General features: G+C 38.8%; 1 protein-coding gene across 3 annotated transcripts in view; it reads left to right on the forward strand.

Annotated features, from left to right (window-relative positions):
• LOC112390847 (contactin-associated protein-like 3) overlaps positions 1 to 16,191 on the forward strand; it is a 184,079-nt gene that overhangs the window by 79,506 nt on the left and 88,382 nt on the right. For all 3 annotated transcript variants that reach the window (XM_024731938.1, XM_024731939.1, XM_024731940.1), the window contains one exon: positions 7,082 to 7,229. In XM_024731938.1, the coding sequence (XP_024587706.1) occupies positions 7,082 to 7,229 (148 nt within the window). The remainder of the gene's footprint in view (positions 1 to 7,081; positions 7,230 to 16,191) is intronic.

The raw sequence follows: 16,191 nt of genomic DNA on the forward strand, positions 1-16,191 counted from the left end.
CAATTTGTGCCATGTATCAAATAACATACTTTTATTTGCAGTGTTCTAGTATGGTTTTCAACAGCCATATATTGATTTTGAGACAGGCTGGGACCTGGGACCCTTTGCTGGGACCTGGAGCCCTTTGCTGCAGTGCTTGCACCTCGACACACCTCTCCTCGAGCAACAAAATACAGAGAAACTGTATGGGACTAAAAGTAACTATGTGCATCTCATTGGGGGCAAATTCTGGACAAAAGATACAAAGAGACCAAAAAACCCAACTGCCACTTTTGAAGAGCCCAGAGCAAAAGCAGGGTACTGCATGTGCCCCCTGCACACAACACACCTAAGGGGTGGGCAAACCACCTAAGCTACCCTTCTGGCCTGACCCCTGGACACACCCCTACCCTCATGCCATATAACAGGGGTCCCCAACCCCCAGACCGCAGCCTGTTAGGAATCAGGCTGCACAGCAGGAGGTGAGTGGCAGAGGAGCAAGTAAAGCTTCATCTGCTGCCCCCCATTGCTCACATTACCGCCTGAAACATCCCCCCACCCCACCCCCTGCCGGTCCATGGAAAAATGGTCTTCCATGAAACTGGTCCCTGGTGCCAAAAAGGTTTGGGGACCACTGCCATATAAGGAACAAGCTCGCCCCCCCTTAGGGAGCAAGCAAACAAAGGAAGCTGGTATTTGTTCGCGCTCTGCCCTGCTGCAGCAGGGGCCCCAATAAAGCCTTGCCTGAATTTCTTGTCTGGCCTTTGATCAATTTTTATAGTTTAAGGACGCCAAGAACCCTGGTCGGTAACAATTTCAAAATATGGTCTTGATGTCATTGGAAGTAATTTTTTTTCTGACTTTTTCTCTGTTTTCAACATCTTTGCCAGCAAAAGGTATGCTCCTATATGTCTTCTAAAATGTTTTCTTCCTGATCACTTAGAAAGATTGGGAAGGAAAGAGTATTGAGAAACTTGAGCTGTACTTTTGCTGCACAGGAAGGGTGAGCTGTCTTCCATCCTAGATTAATAATATTTCAAGCAGGAGTGAAAAAAAAAAAGTAAAAGCCTATAACTTTAGCAACGTGTTTGAAAAATACTTGATTTTAATAATATTTCTCTAATGCTTACGTTGCAGCTGTCTAAACAATACAGATAACAAAAGCATGTCAATTAAAAGCAGAATTTAGGACCCCATTTCACATATCTGCATTGGCCCTGGGTTTTGGATTATTTCAGGGCCAGGCATTGTGAGTTCCTGTGTGGTGTAGTTGTGCTCAGCCATGGGGCAGGTGGGTTCCCTCTTGCTGTAGGAGAAGGTGGTGGGACACATAGAGATGGTTGTCTCTGTTTCTGACTCTTGTGACTTGCTTCCACCAAGAGGCCATAAACCAAAACTGGAAATACTGATTAAGTGCATACTTTTTCCAACACATTGACCACAACTTGAGATTTTCATGGCAGAATATATTACATAAATGTCTGGAAAGCAAATATTTTAAATGCACTTTAGGTAGATGTTTGCTTACTTTAATCAAGCATAAGGAGAGATTATTCTTTTACCTTCTGGAACGTGTTGAGGTAAACTTATCTAAACAAGGGAAAACTTTAGAGTTCACCTGGTACAAAGCACCCGCATCTGGATAAACTGAGGTTGTTACCGAGTCCAAGTTCGTTCTGCTTACTGCACACCAGGCCGATAAATCAGAGATGACGTATTGAGGGAAAGAATACGACTTTATTCGGAAAGCCTGCAGACCGAGAAGATGGCAGACTAAGGTCTCAAAATAACCATCTTACTAGGGTTTGGATGCCAGTTTTTTTTATAGCACAGAGAGGGGGAGGAGATGAGGAAGTAAAGTAAAAAGGCCATAAATTTTGCAAATATCCCCTGGAATGGCCGGCCTCGGGGAGGGGATGTGTTAATTTCTTCTTTCTTGCAGCCATCCACAGATGGACAGGGTCCAGATGTTTCCCTGAACAAAGGCACTTTGGTTTAACATTCAGGCAGAGGGGCAGGGTTCCCCGAGGCAGGCCATTATGTATAGACAATATCCTTTTAGTGAACAAAAGCAACAGGAAGCAAAGGTTAAAGTAAAAGAAGCAGATGCAACATATAGTCAGATTTGATTCTTCCCTGTAACAAGGTCTCAGAGTCAGTGACTCACTCCAGGTCACATATTTGGCATCACAAACCGTGTTACTGAATTTTTAGTTCACTCGATAAAATTAAAGTGGAAGGATACTTTTCTCAATTTTATTCATGTATAAATGTTGTAGTATTTTGCAGTTCAAGAAAATATTAAAAATAATTAACAAGACCATTTGCTTTAAAGCAATTTAGTACAACTTTTTCATTGTCTGATTATAGGAAGTAATTTTAGTAAACTTTTTCATGGTCTGTGAACCTCTGGAAATAACAGGAACAGAGTATTATTATTTTTAACAATAATACTTATTACTGTTCCCACATTACTCATGAAGAAGCTGAGAGTTGGGAAGATAAAGTGTTTTGTCTAAGATCTTCACGGTCCAGCAATTAAAAAGGCCAGAATTAGAACTTGGGGATTTCTGTGTGCCTTTTTAATCCCAACAACATCCTACCCCTTACCTCAGAGGTGGTAAAATACTCTTAACAGGGTGCTTGAATTATGAATCCCTGACTTCCTAGTGACAGAGAGTAGAGACAATCTTCATTTATTTTTAATGCATTGAGACCTATTGCTATAAGCAGTGCCTCTCACATTTTGAAGTAAAGAATTGATGTAAAAGTCTTTCTTAAGTCACAAATACTTCAAACTTAAACTGATAAATGCATTATAGACATCCTGAAGGTCGTTCAATACAGCATTGTGATGACTCAACATTACACCAGAAACCATGGCCCTACACGAGCCTCATACCGATCCTTTCTCATGATTGTTTAGATGCCACTGATGTGATTGCTAAACAAGCTAAATGAGGACTTGGCAGCTTTTCAGAAGCATCATCAATTTCTTTTTTTTTTAATATTCAGAATTAAGTATGATGCTAATTTGCTATTTATTTATTTATTTATGGCTGTGTTGGGTCTTCGTTCCTGTGCGAGGGCTTTCTCTAGTTGCGGCAAGTGGGGGCCACTCTTCATCGCGGGGAGAAGGCCTCTCACTATCGTGGCCTCTCTTGTTGCGGAGCACAGGCTCCAGACGCGCAGGCTCAGTAGTTGTGGCTCACGGACTTAGTTGCTCCGCGGCATGTGGGATCTTCCCAGACCAGGGCTCGAACCCGTGTCTCCTGCATTGACAGGCAGATTCTCAACCACTGCGCCACCAGGGAAGCCCAGCATCATCAATTTCTAGATAAATTATTTTGGAAATACATTTATAGCATGTGAGTGGACCACAAGCCACAGACTCTAGTCACTTTCGCACGTAGCTAAAAAACATGCTTGTAGAAACTGAAAACTTTATCAAACAATGTTTGTTCTTAATAGTGGATAAAACGTTCAGTTGGAATGTCCTTAAGCTATTGACTATTGAGTCCACATCAAACTAAAGTGGTTCTGGTGATCAATAGTGGGAAGAGTTTTGTTGGTTTGTTTTTTTAATTCTGTAATAGCTAACAGAGGAATGCTATAATGGAAATGGTTAGATTATAAGCCTATAAAATTCCTTACGCTAACGCATCAAAATTCCAGGATAGAGAGTCTTGTTCCTACTTTACACATGAAAATGCTGACTTCCCCAAGGTCACAGAGGTAACAAGATGGAGAAGGATTTTGCGGAAGCTGGTTGCCACAGGTTAACTCTGCATAGGACTGCCTAGTCCACTGTTGAAACTCTGAACCTAGAGTAGGGCTGCTGAGGAAGCACTGGTGGCTCTTCGCTTCCATGGAGGACTTTTCTTCCTATTCCTATGAGCTTCATTTTTTCACTTGTTAGAACAAAGCAAGAGTGGGCCTTTGTTCCCGACATTCTATGCTCAGCCTGTACATTTATGTCTGTTCTAGAAACACCAAAGCAAAATTATATAATCCAAATAATAGATTATGCCACATTTTTAAAAGATAAACATTAGCTTAGTAAAAAATATGAGATTATTTCAGTAATAAGCCCCAAATGTCTGAGTGGCATGCTAGTAGAGATCCCTTCTACTCCAAACTCATTTCATTTAAACTTCTGTGTCTTTAAAGAAATGTATCATTTATTTATATTCAAAGGAACTATTGATAGTTCTATATAGGACAAAAATAATGTAATTTCTTGAAATTAGAATTAATTAAGATAATCACATAGGTATACATGTATGTATACATAGACGCATACATTTCAAATATTTGATTGTGATTAAAATCACATATAATGAATGTTGTGTGTGCAGATCTCAGAAGTTGTAAAGAGTGTGTTCTTAATCTCCTCTATTTGTATACTATTAACACCGATTATTCTCACCTGAAATATTTCTTGAAGTGTACTCTGTCTCAGAAAGCAAAGAATATTCTGTATTAAATTTCATTAAAACATAAAGAGAAATTCCTTTTGCTGTAGGGCATTGTCATCACATGAAGCTGAAGTACAGTTTTCAGAGTCTGTATTCAATAGACAAAATACTTCAGAAAGAAGTAATAATATATAAGGAAAATAAAACAATTTAAGTAGCATTCCTAGGAAATAATTTCATTATGTAGTTTATGCTGAGGTTTACAAGTTTTGTCAGCTACTAAAATAAATATCAATTTTACTTCTTACCTTGAATTACAACCTTAGAATTGTAGCAAATGTAGGAGGCAATGTTCCTCTCCTGACTGTTTATCTGGATGTCTTGGACATTGAACCTGAGATTAAATGTAAAGACGGGATGCAGAGTCTGACAGATGATCTCCCTCTACCAAATGCACCAGTAATAACCAAAAGACCAGCCACAGCCACAATCACAGCATCCACCACTCCTGGAGCATTTACCTCCAGGTGGGCAGTGGGTGGGTTACATTTCAGACATTATCTCACTTAATTAGTACTCAAATCTTTAAAGTAGGTTTTACCAAACTGGTTTTGTAGACGAGGGAACTGTGACTTGCAGCAGATATTACCAGCTTAAGGCCACGCCCTAGGCAGTGGTGGAGCTGGGAGAATGCTGCTTATACCCACATCAGCCTGGGGTCCAGTGTAAAGACAGGGAGTGGACATTCTTGAGTTCTTCTTTGGAGCACAGAGGCAGTGAAAAGAGCTTACCTGATATTGGCACAACGATTGTTAATGCTTGAAAGAAAAGATGATGTAGGTCAAAGATTTCACTTTCATTGAACAAGAGAAATGATTGAGTGCCTCCATGGTGGTGTTTCATTCATTAACCAAGGAGTTTGTTTTAACACGTGAAAAAATGAAGCTCGTAGGAACAGGAAGAAAAGTCCTCCATGGAAGCGAAGAGCCACCAGTGCTTCCTCAGCAGCCCTACTCTAGGTTCAGAGTTTCAACAGTGGACTAGGCAGTCCTATGCAGAGTTAACCTGTGGCAACCAGCTTCCGCAAAATCCTTCTCCATCTTGTTACCTCTGTGACCTTGGGGAAGTCAGCATTTTCATGTGTAAAGTAGGAACAAGACTCTCTATCCTGGAATTTTGATGAGTTAGCGTAAGGAATTTTATAGGCTTATAATCTAACCATTTTCTTTATAATGTCTGGGACACGCACTCTCATTACATTTGAGTTTTCTGGGTTTTTTTAGTTCCATCTATTTATACCAAGGAAATCTCCCAGGTGGTCATGATTCACAAACTTGATTACTGGCTTTGTTTGGTCTGGTTGTTAAACCTGGCTCAGCATTTCACAAAGCTAAATAACTAGGCAAGCATCATTTTTGGTAGAACTGAAGAGTCTTGCTCCTGGGCTGCGTAATTATTTCTGGCTGTTTGTATTAACTGCATGGCAGGTAGGTGGGTTTGTCCCTCTAGTGCAAGTGAGCATGAGAAAGCATTGACCCCTTTTGTTCCCTCATTTTATTACTATTAAATGGAGAACTATTATGTGAACACCTTTGACTTCTGGGTAATAAAAATTCGTGAAATCAAAGAGTGCAGAACTTGAAGGTGACCCACCCCAAAATATACATTTTATGTTTTCACTGTGGGTTCCAAAAAAATGGGTGAAATTTTGATAGTTTTTAAAGTTTTGACAGTAGATTTCAGAAGAGACCCATACCTGAGAGCCCTTACTCTGTTTTCAGAGCTTAAACTGGTCAGGTCTTAGATGGGGCAACGTTTTCTGTTAAGATGCTATATGTACAATAACATCATGTATTCTTTGTTTTCCCTTCTTGTTGATATTTACATTAAAAAGAACACCATGAAAAAGAAGTCACACTCCTTATAACAAGTTCCTTTGCTCTCATGCTGACCCCTTCCAGCATGAAGCCAGATGACTGCGGCTAAGAAAGCACACCTCTGTCTTGTAGCAGGTGGCATTGATGTGTTTCTCCCATGCACCCCCTAAGTGCTGATGACTTGGGGCAGCCTGACAACACACAATGAACACAGGAATTGAAATCCGAAGCCCCAGGATCTTGTCCTGGCCATGCTGGATAATAGCTGTCCTGCATCCACAGAATCTTTTCATTTTCTCAGGCTTGAGTTTTGCATTTATATGTACGGGTTTTGAACTAGAACGCTGATCAGCTGACCAGCTGAACGCTGATCAGAACACTGACCAGCTCTCAAATTTTTGGATCTAGGATTCTTATCGCAAAACCTGCAGGTTACCATTGTGCTTGATTGTCCTGGATGTGAGGTTGCTTGTGAGTGTCTTGACTGCTTGGAGGCTAGGAAATGATTTAGGGGATGAATAACTTTCTAAAAGCAAGCCTTCAAAAGTAGCAGGTTTATATCTGCTTTAATTTTTCCATTGAAACTTAAACTACCCTGCAAATAAGGAAAAATTAGATGATGGTCACTAATCCAGGCATTGAAGAAAGGTTGTCACATCCCTCTTAAATGTTAGCAGAGTTTCTCAAAAGCAAGCATCCACTTGCATATGAACAAAATGAAGCATTGATCGCTCATTAGCATGTGTGGTGACAACAGGAAGACGATATTCTGCAGACACATTGACGCCTTTCTCCATTTTCTCCCAGGGTTTTCCAGGAAACACAAATGCAGACAGTGTGGTGCACTACAAACTCCAGCCTCCCTTTGAAGCCAGATTCCTGCGCTTCCTCCCCTTAACCTGGAATCCCAAGGGCAGGATTGGGATGAGGATTGAAGTGTACGGATGTGCATACAGTAAGTGGTGTTTATTCCCTGATGGAAATCGATGACGGAGTGATGTGTTCTAAACACCAAACTGAAAACTGAACTTGACTTCTTCAACTTTTAAATACCTGTGCGTGTAGAACTGGGTTTATGGAGAGTCTTGATAATATTATAGTTATTTTAAGGTTGAATTCAGAGGAGGACCTGAAATGAGCCTTAGAATCTTAGCTTCGCAGAGCTTAGCAGAATATCTGTTTCATAGCAGGCAGTTCATAAAATGAACAAAGTTCAAATCAAGAACAGTTACTTATTCTGATTGATGGTGCTGTCTTCTGACACTGGGATGATCCTCCTGTGGGAATACAGGTGAGTGCAGGTGTCCTTGTGTTCCCTGTTCCCCATGATGACTCACTTTTCCCTCTACTTGCATCACTGTGGAACCTTCTTTTGAACATCATTTATGTATTATGTCTTCCCTGTTCCCCACTGATGATAAAAATAAAAGAGCTGGCAGCTAATGTGAGCATAAACATGGGCATAAAAGCGTTCAGTGAAATATATAGGGGATCAACTCTACAGCTGCCATTTTGAAGGTCCAGAATATACTGGTATTTCTTAAAATAACACAAAATGAAAAAATTAATTTAAAAAACAATATTCTAGAAAACTGGAATAACCCAAAGAATACATTGGATGGGAACATCTTGGGGTTTTGGTCACACCTCATTCTGTACCTGAGCAGAGCATTAACTTTGCAGAAAAGTGTAACCATAAGATCTACCGTATACGGGATATTTAATGTGTCAGATCCTACCTCCTACAGACATTTTCTCATTCATCTCCCACACCAACCAAATGAATTCAGTATAGTAGTAATCTCACTGCTTCAGAGAAAGAAGAAACTGAAACTTGAAGAAATTAAGAAGTTTGCTGGAGCTATTACGTATTGAATCTAAGATTTAAAACTGTCTTTTTTCCTAATTTTGTTTTCATAACTACCATACTATTCAGACATTGATTTCTTTATTCCCTCACTTGTCATATATGAGTTTATTTATTTGCAGAGAACTGTATTGGATGTGGGGGACGCTTCTAAAATTATTTATTTCTTTGTCAGGATTTTATGAGAAGTCATAAAATTGTACAAAGCAAATATAAAATATTGTAACATGAACATGGGGCATGGGGAATAGCGTATTCAGTCAGTTGGGTGGGAAAAGGAACATTTCCAGCAGTCGGTTTTCAAAGTAGAGGGCATGGGCAGTGAGGCAGGAGGCAGGGATGGTGCTTGTAGGAAGAAACAGCATATATAAGTTGTGGGAGCAGGAATTTAGTGTTCTCATGGTACAGGGATGGGGGTGGACATGAGTTGTTGAACAGCAGTGATATCATTTCCACTTTGGTAACCCAACAGACAATGGGTGGTTCTGGAGGTGAGTATCACCAAACCACCCATCCCATACTCAAGGGTCACCTTCAGCCTCTGTTTCATACCCCTTCCTAATGACCTGTTCCACTTTGGCTCTGCTTTCTAACCCCACCTCTGCTCTCTAGTATTTATGAGTCCATGGAACGTTTAGCATAGATGGTGTTGCATTGCTGTGAATCTATTTTCCCTCTTTCCATTGATCATTAACCTTCATCCTTTTGTTTCTGGGATCTGCTGGTGTGCTCACTGCTGCAATGGCTAGGACACCTGATATTTAGAGTTTCTGTTTGATCCCATGAAATTAACATCTCCTTCTCCCATTACTCTGGAATCAACTTGAGGTTTACTGACTTCAAAGCAGAACATGCTCTTTGACGGGGATTTGCCGTTAACTTGACGTTCTTCGTGAGGAGATATTACTCTACTTTCTTGGGTTAGAGGTCGGTACCAGGAAGATCAAAGCTGTGTGTCTGGTCCCCTGAAGGGCCAGTTAGCTGTGCAGCTGTCATGGAACCTGCATGCATCCTAAATTCAGCAAACACGAGCTGTTGGGCATAAGGGACTCCTAGCATAAAAATGCAAACAGAAAATAATCACCACTATTTGTAAAACAACACAAAATACATTCCTCAATAGTAGTGGCTCTGTTTTGTCTTCATTCTTATTATTAATAATTACTCAAGTGTAGCACTTTGCATTTTTATTTTTGGCAGTAATTTAGTGTGATATGGTTTACAGCTCAAAGTGATAATTATTATCTTTTTTGATGTGTATTTCCACTGCTCTGTTGATAGTGAGAGAATGTCCAAATTGCTTACCTTGGCATTTAATGTCTCTTATATGCAACTTCTCTTTTCAGTTTCATCTTTTTACATTCCATTTACAATGATATTTACTATTCCTGTAAAAATTGCAGATTTTCATGGCTTCTTGGCTTGGCATATATATTTTCACTAACTGAAAAACCCTTCCCCCATTTCTAGAGTAGAAATGGAGTGCATGGGGTCTTCTTAGAGTCCCTGCTGACCTGCATACCAAGGCTAGTGTCTGGCATGGGGTTCCTCCCTTTTCCTTGCCCTGCCCCTCTCTAGCAGTCCCCTCCATCCAATGTCAGCATTCCCTATGTACTTATTCTAGGCTTCGTATTCCACTCTAAAAGCGTTTCTCTTTGAGTTTTCATCCACTTTCTTAAGTTTTCAACAACATTTACATACTGTCTGACCAATTCCAAGTTGACATCCTTGACACAGGTATCTGAAGCCCCACACATCTGGATAATCATCCCCAGTTCTACCCTCATTTCTTTAACGAGGTTGTTAGTCATCTTTTGGGTCTCTTCTGTCCCTTCTTTTCTGCCATCTACTTTGTCTCCCCATGTTCATGCTCTGTGTCATTCTCAAGTGTTCCTTGTCATATTGTGTTGTATTAGCCCCACTACTGTAATGTAATTTTATGTTTATCATTGTGTTTATTGTTTGAATAAGAGAGGGAAGGAAGGAAGACAGGAAAGGAATAGGGAAGGAAGGAAGACAGGAAAGTAATAGGGAAGAAAGGAGAGAAAGAGTACACAAATTATTAGAAACCTGGACTAGAGAGGCACAGAATGGTAAGCCCCATGGGGGTGTACAAGTCATCCATGTGGCACTGTAGTCCTGTGTCAAATCAGGCATTGAAAATCAAGTTGGTTAAGAGGGAATAGAAGAAGGGAATAGAACATATAATTTCCTGTTTTAAAACCTTGTGTTTATTTAAAAGAATACATAAATCACAGCAAGATCTTTCTTGACCCACATCCTAGAGTAATGAAAATAAAAACAAAAATAAGCAAATGGGGCCTAATTAAACTTAAAAGCTTTTGCACAGCAAAGGAAACCATAAACAAGATGAAAAGACAACCCTCAGAATGGGAGAAAATATTTGCAAACGAAGTAACAGACAAAGGATTAATCTCCAAAATATACAAACAGCTCAGGCAGCTCAATATCAAAAAAACAAACAACCTAATCCAAAAATGGGCGGAAGACCTAAATAGACATTTCTCCAAAGAAGATATACAGATTGCCAACAAACCATGAAAGGATGCTCAACATCACTAATAATTAGAGAAATGCAAATCAAAACTACAATAAGGTATCACTTCACACTGGTCAGAATGGCCATCATCAAAAAATCTACAAACAATAAATGCTGGAGAGGATGTGGAGAGAAGGGAACCCTCTTGCACTGTTGGTGGGAATGTAAATTGATACAGCCACTGTGGAGAACAATATGGAGGTTCCTTAAAAAACTAAAAATAGAACTGCCATATGATCCAGCAATCCCACTACTGGGCATATACCCTGAGAAAACCATAATTCAAAAAGTCACATGTACCCCAGTGTTCATTGCAGCACTATTTACAATAGCCAGGACATGGAAACAACCTAAATGTCCCCTGACAGATGAATGGATAAAGAAGATGTGGTACATATATACAATGGAATATTACTCAGTCATAAAAAGGAATGGAATTGGGTCATTTGTAGAGATGTGGATGGACCTAGAGTCTGTCATACAGAGTGAAGTAAGTAAGAAAGAGAAAAACAAATATCGCATATTAACGCATATATGTGGAATCTAGAAAAGTGGTACATATGAACCTCTTTGCAGAGCAAGAATAGACACACAGACATAGAGAACAGATGTGTGGACACAGGGAGGGAAAGTGAGGGTGGGATGAACTGGGAGATTAGGTTTGACATAAATACACTACCATGTGTAAAATAGATAGTGGAAACCTGCTGTATAGCACAGGGAGCTCAGCTCAGTGCTCTGTGATGACCTAGATGGATGGGATGGGGGTGGGGAGGGAGGTCCAAGAGGGAGGGGATATATGTATACATATAGCTGATTCCCTTCATTGTACAGCAGAAACTAACACAACTTTGTAAAGCAACTATACTCCAATTAAAAAAAAAGAATACATAGACTGTTGCAGTGAAAAACATGTAGGTTTTATATAACAACATCAACATGTGTCAATATTTATAAACCTGTTGTTAACATTCTATAAAAATAATGTGTATTTTGAAATATTTAGGGAGAATATCAAGAGAAAAGTCTGCCTATGGAACTTCCTTCTGTTCAGTACTGGTTCTGCTCTAAGTAGATTTCAGTTTAGAAAATGCATTAATAGGAAAAGAAGAACATAGGATGAAAGGAGAAATAGTCACCATGACAAAGAAAAACTCTGGAAGTTAATAATGGTCTTTAGTCATATGAGAGAGCGCTGGTCTGTATCATCCATTCCAATTATGGCAACAGTAGAAAATACTCAAACTCAATTAGAAAAAGTGTCAGTTCAATTCAATACATGTTTACAGAACTTTTACCCCATTCAAGGCCCCCAGCTGAATAAAATGAGTAAGGCACAATTTCTGTCCTCCAGGTGCTAGGGAGCCAGTGTGGGTGAGGGGAAATGTCTATGTTTTGTAGACCAGCTAAACTTGGGCATAGGTTTCTCATTCTCAATTTATGTTCAAGTATAAATAGAAGATAGATTTTTATCTAAGGGTAAAAACGATAAATTTTGCTAAACTTTGATAATATAGCCTTATGGTTTTATCTGATATTAAGTAGAAAAATATTAAAGTTAAAATAATATTAACCCTAAAATCATATGAAACAGAACAGCCTCTCATATTTTTGTATGTAATAGACATTTGTTTAGTGCTATGTTAATTTATTTAATTTCAATTAAAGTTATTACACAATTACTCACTGATTTATTTTTAATCACCTCCCAAATTATTGCATCTAAAGGAATACATCTAAGGCTTTTGCTGAAAGTAAATATTGAAAGACATACCAATACACATCTAATAAAGTGCAGCAAAACAAAGTGGGTTATAGTAACTAAATTAGTCTAAAGGAATAACTTCTAGGCACTTAAAATGTTATAATTTGCTACCAGAATTTTAATCCTGAAATGACCTGTGATGTTTGAAAAACCTCAGAGTTGGACAATAGGACCAATTATTAAGAAAATGGAATCAGTCTCTTATCAGGAACATCAGAAACTTAATGAGTTTCAAATTGCTTTCTTGACCTGATTCACCCCACCCCTTAACCTATTCTTCTTCTAGTTTTCCTCGTCTTGGCTAATGATTCCTTCATTCACAGGAACTTACACTAGACACATGGGAGTCACCTTTGACACATGTGTCCCTACACATCTAAAGAATATCAAATTCTGAATATGCTATCTCTAAATTATACCCTAAGTCGTTTCAAATCTCTCCAACTCAACTCACCCACATAATGCAACTCAAGACTCCCCAACAAACTCTTTTCTTTGCGTAAGTGGTTTACTTGGCTTGAAATGCTTCTTCCCAAGTTTTTCACCTGTCTGTCCACATCCCATCATTCAGGTCTCCACTTAAATATCTCTTCCTCAGGGATGTGTTCCCTGACCACTGGTACAAATTTGATTCCTCCAAATTCCTCTAAATTTGTTAAGTGTCTGGCTGGTCAGCCTATCAGTGCTTTACCCCCAACAGCATTGAACTCTCAGGCTGGCTGCAATGTTGGCCTTCCCTTATTGCTTGTCATGGAGATAGCTGTTGTTGACAGTGTCCCTTGTGAAGGAATTTTCCATGTGCTTGGCTCCGCAGCCCTAGAAGCACAGTAGAAGTTCAGTGCCGAGAGGCTGGAGGTGGAGCAGCCTCTAGCTGAAAGAACACAGATTCCCACTGTCCTTATTGAGGTTCAGTAGATTTTCTTGAATATATGCTTCTAGACCTGTTATACGTCTGTGGTCAGTTTCCAGTGTCCTTCAGTTGTTATCCTTAACATTTTTTTTCAAGTTTTATCATTGCTTTTGAGAGGTAGGATTTGCCAGGCTTCTCACTCAGCCATTTAGAAGTCTCACTCTTTCAATTATTTTTAAAAGACATTTAAAATCTACATGATGATTTCCTTGTAAATCTGGTATTCTTCATTCCTTTGTATTAATCCATATTTCCATGTATCCTTTTCCTTCTGCCTCAAAGACTTCCTTTAATATTGCTTGTAGTGTGGATCTGCTGGTGAGAAATCCATTCAAATTTTGTATGTCTGAAAAAAGTTGTTATTTCACCTTCATTTTTGTAAATTATTTTCACTCAGTATAGAATTCTAGGGTGACATTTTTCCATTTAGTACTTTCAAAATACTGCTCTGCTGTTTTTTCACTTGCCTTTCTTCTGGTGAGAGATTTACAGCCATCTGTGTCTATGTTTCTATGAGTGTGACATATCTGTTTTTCTCTAGCTGCTTTTAAGGTTTTGAGCAATTTGTTTCTGGCGTTCTTTGGTTTTGTTTTATTCTGTTTCTTGTGTTTGGAGTTCATTAGGCTATTTGGATCGGTGGTTGTATAGTTTTCATCAGATTTGGAAAGTTTCAGTCATTGTTTCTTGAAATATTTTCTCTAACCTCCCCTGTCTCTTCTTCTTAAAGGACTCAATTACCGCATATATGAGTTAAAGCACATCTTAGGTTGCTTGATTTTGTTTTGTCACACACCTCACTGATGTTTTATTTATTTTCTTAAATTATTATTTTTCCCTTTTAATTCCTTAGAATATTTCTATTGCTGTCTTCAAGTTCACTGATTTCTTCTTCTGCAGTGTTTAACCTGCCAGTAATCCTGTACAGTGTATTTTTTCATCTCAGACATTGAAATTTTCAAATTTTAGTATCTTTTGTGTATCTATTTGACTTTTTGAACTTATGGATGGCTGTTATAATAACTACCTTATTGTCTTTCTTTGCTAATAATAATCTGTGTCAATTCTGTATAAGTTTCAATTGATTTTTTTTCCTCAATATGAGTCATACTTTCCAACTTTTTTGTATGCCTGGAAATTTTCGATTAAATGCCAGACATTTTGATTTTTAGTTTATTGGATATTTTTGTATTCTTATATGCTTGAACTTTGTTCAGGAAACATTGAACTGAAGGGGATTTGATCCTTTTAGTTCTTGCTTTTAAAATTCGTTCGCTCACACCAAAGCAGTGTTTAGTCTAGGGCTCACTACTGAGGTAAGAACCTTCTGAGTACTCTAACCAAGGACAGTGAACTATGAGGTTTCCAGTCTGGGTGATATGAATGGGCACTATTCCCAACCCCATGTGCATGTTAGCACTATTTCCCAATTAATCCTTTCAGATGGTTCTTTTCCCAGCATTGATGAGTTTCCTTACTTGCATGCACTGATCAGTGCTTTGCTGAAAGCTCAAGAGGGGTGTGTTGCAGATCACCAGCGTTCTCTCTGTTTATCTCTTTCCTCTCCAACCTCTGCCTATGGACTTCAGGTGCTTTGTTCTTACCAGGCTCTTGACTCTGTCTCCTCTACTCAGGGAATCTGCTGGGCTTTGCCCCAGTTTCTCCTTCCTGCTCTGTGAGATGGAAACTCTCTAATGCAGTGCCCCAAGGAGTTGTAGGGCTTATCTTGTCTGTCTCTCTTCTCTGCAACATCACTCTCCTTTATTGCTTGAAGTCAAATATCTTGAAAACTATTGTTTTATGTTATTTCCTTATTTTTTTGGGGGGGGGTGGCTTCAAGTGAGAGAGTAAATCTGGCTCCTGTTACTCCATCTTGGTCAGAAGCAGAAGTCATCAATGCAGTTTTAACTGTTGTTGCACCTCCTTTTCTTTGCCCACTGCTCTAACAATAATCATGTAGCTAATGCCCATTGTGGACTTGCCATGTTTCAGGCACTGCTCTACACATTGTATAGATATTAAGTTGTTTAGTAATCATATTAGTGCTGTGTGGGAGAGACTTCTTTATCCTTTTACAGTTGAGGAAATTGAGGCACAGAGAGGTTAAGTAAGTTTTCCACTATAGAACCAGTATTCAAACCCTTATAGGACAATTCCACAGTCCTTTCTCTGAGCTACTGCTCTGTGTTATGAAGGGCTGTTTGTGGGAACAGATCCAGAGGCTGTAAATATATCAGCACAAATTTAGTCTCACTACTGGTAAAATAGATTTCCTTCCCTAACTGGCAAGTATATGTGGGGTTTACTTTAATAATATTGTTAGTAATGTGGTTATCAAAATATAGCCTCAGTTAATAAAACTAATGATTATAAATTAAGATCATGTAAAATTGGAAAAACACTTTCTACTTTCAACTAACTATCATATTTCCTCCTACTCTTTTTTAGAATGTAGCTTCTGTACTCTTACAATAGGGGAAACTATCGCTTCCCATTTCAGGGCATAATAAGTGACTTCTGTGTCAAGTACCCCAATTATTTAAATAGTTGAATTACATACAAGAACATTTTTCATGAGGGTTTCTTATAAAAGTTAAGTATGATGCTAAGTGGTAGTTTGATACATTATTTTGGTGGTTTCATTCAAATAAATATGATGGATTATTTGTATTATTTATGGACATATAAAATTTTTTTTGTTCTTACAACAGTCCAATAGCAAAAATCTCATGCTAGTGGACCGATAGAAACAAGGTCACCTTAGCATTCACTACCAGTGACCTCTGAGATTTGAAAGTTGGCTTCTCTAGGTCACTCC

This window comes from Neophocaena asiaeorientalis, unplaced genomic scaffold (genome assembly GCF_003031525.2).
Source record: "Neophocaena asiaeorientalis asiaeorientalis breed wild unplaced genomic scaffold, Neophocaena_asiaeorientalis_V1.1 scaffold160, whole genome shotgun sequence".
In the NCBI taxonomy this organism is placed as follows: Eukaryota; Metazoa; Chordata; class Mammalia; order Artiodactyla; family Phocoenidae; genus Neophocaena; species Neophocaena asiaeorientalis.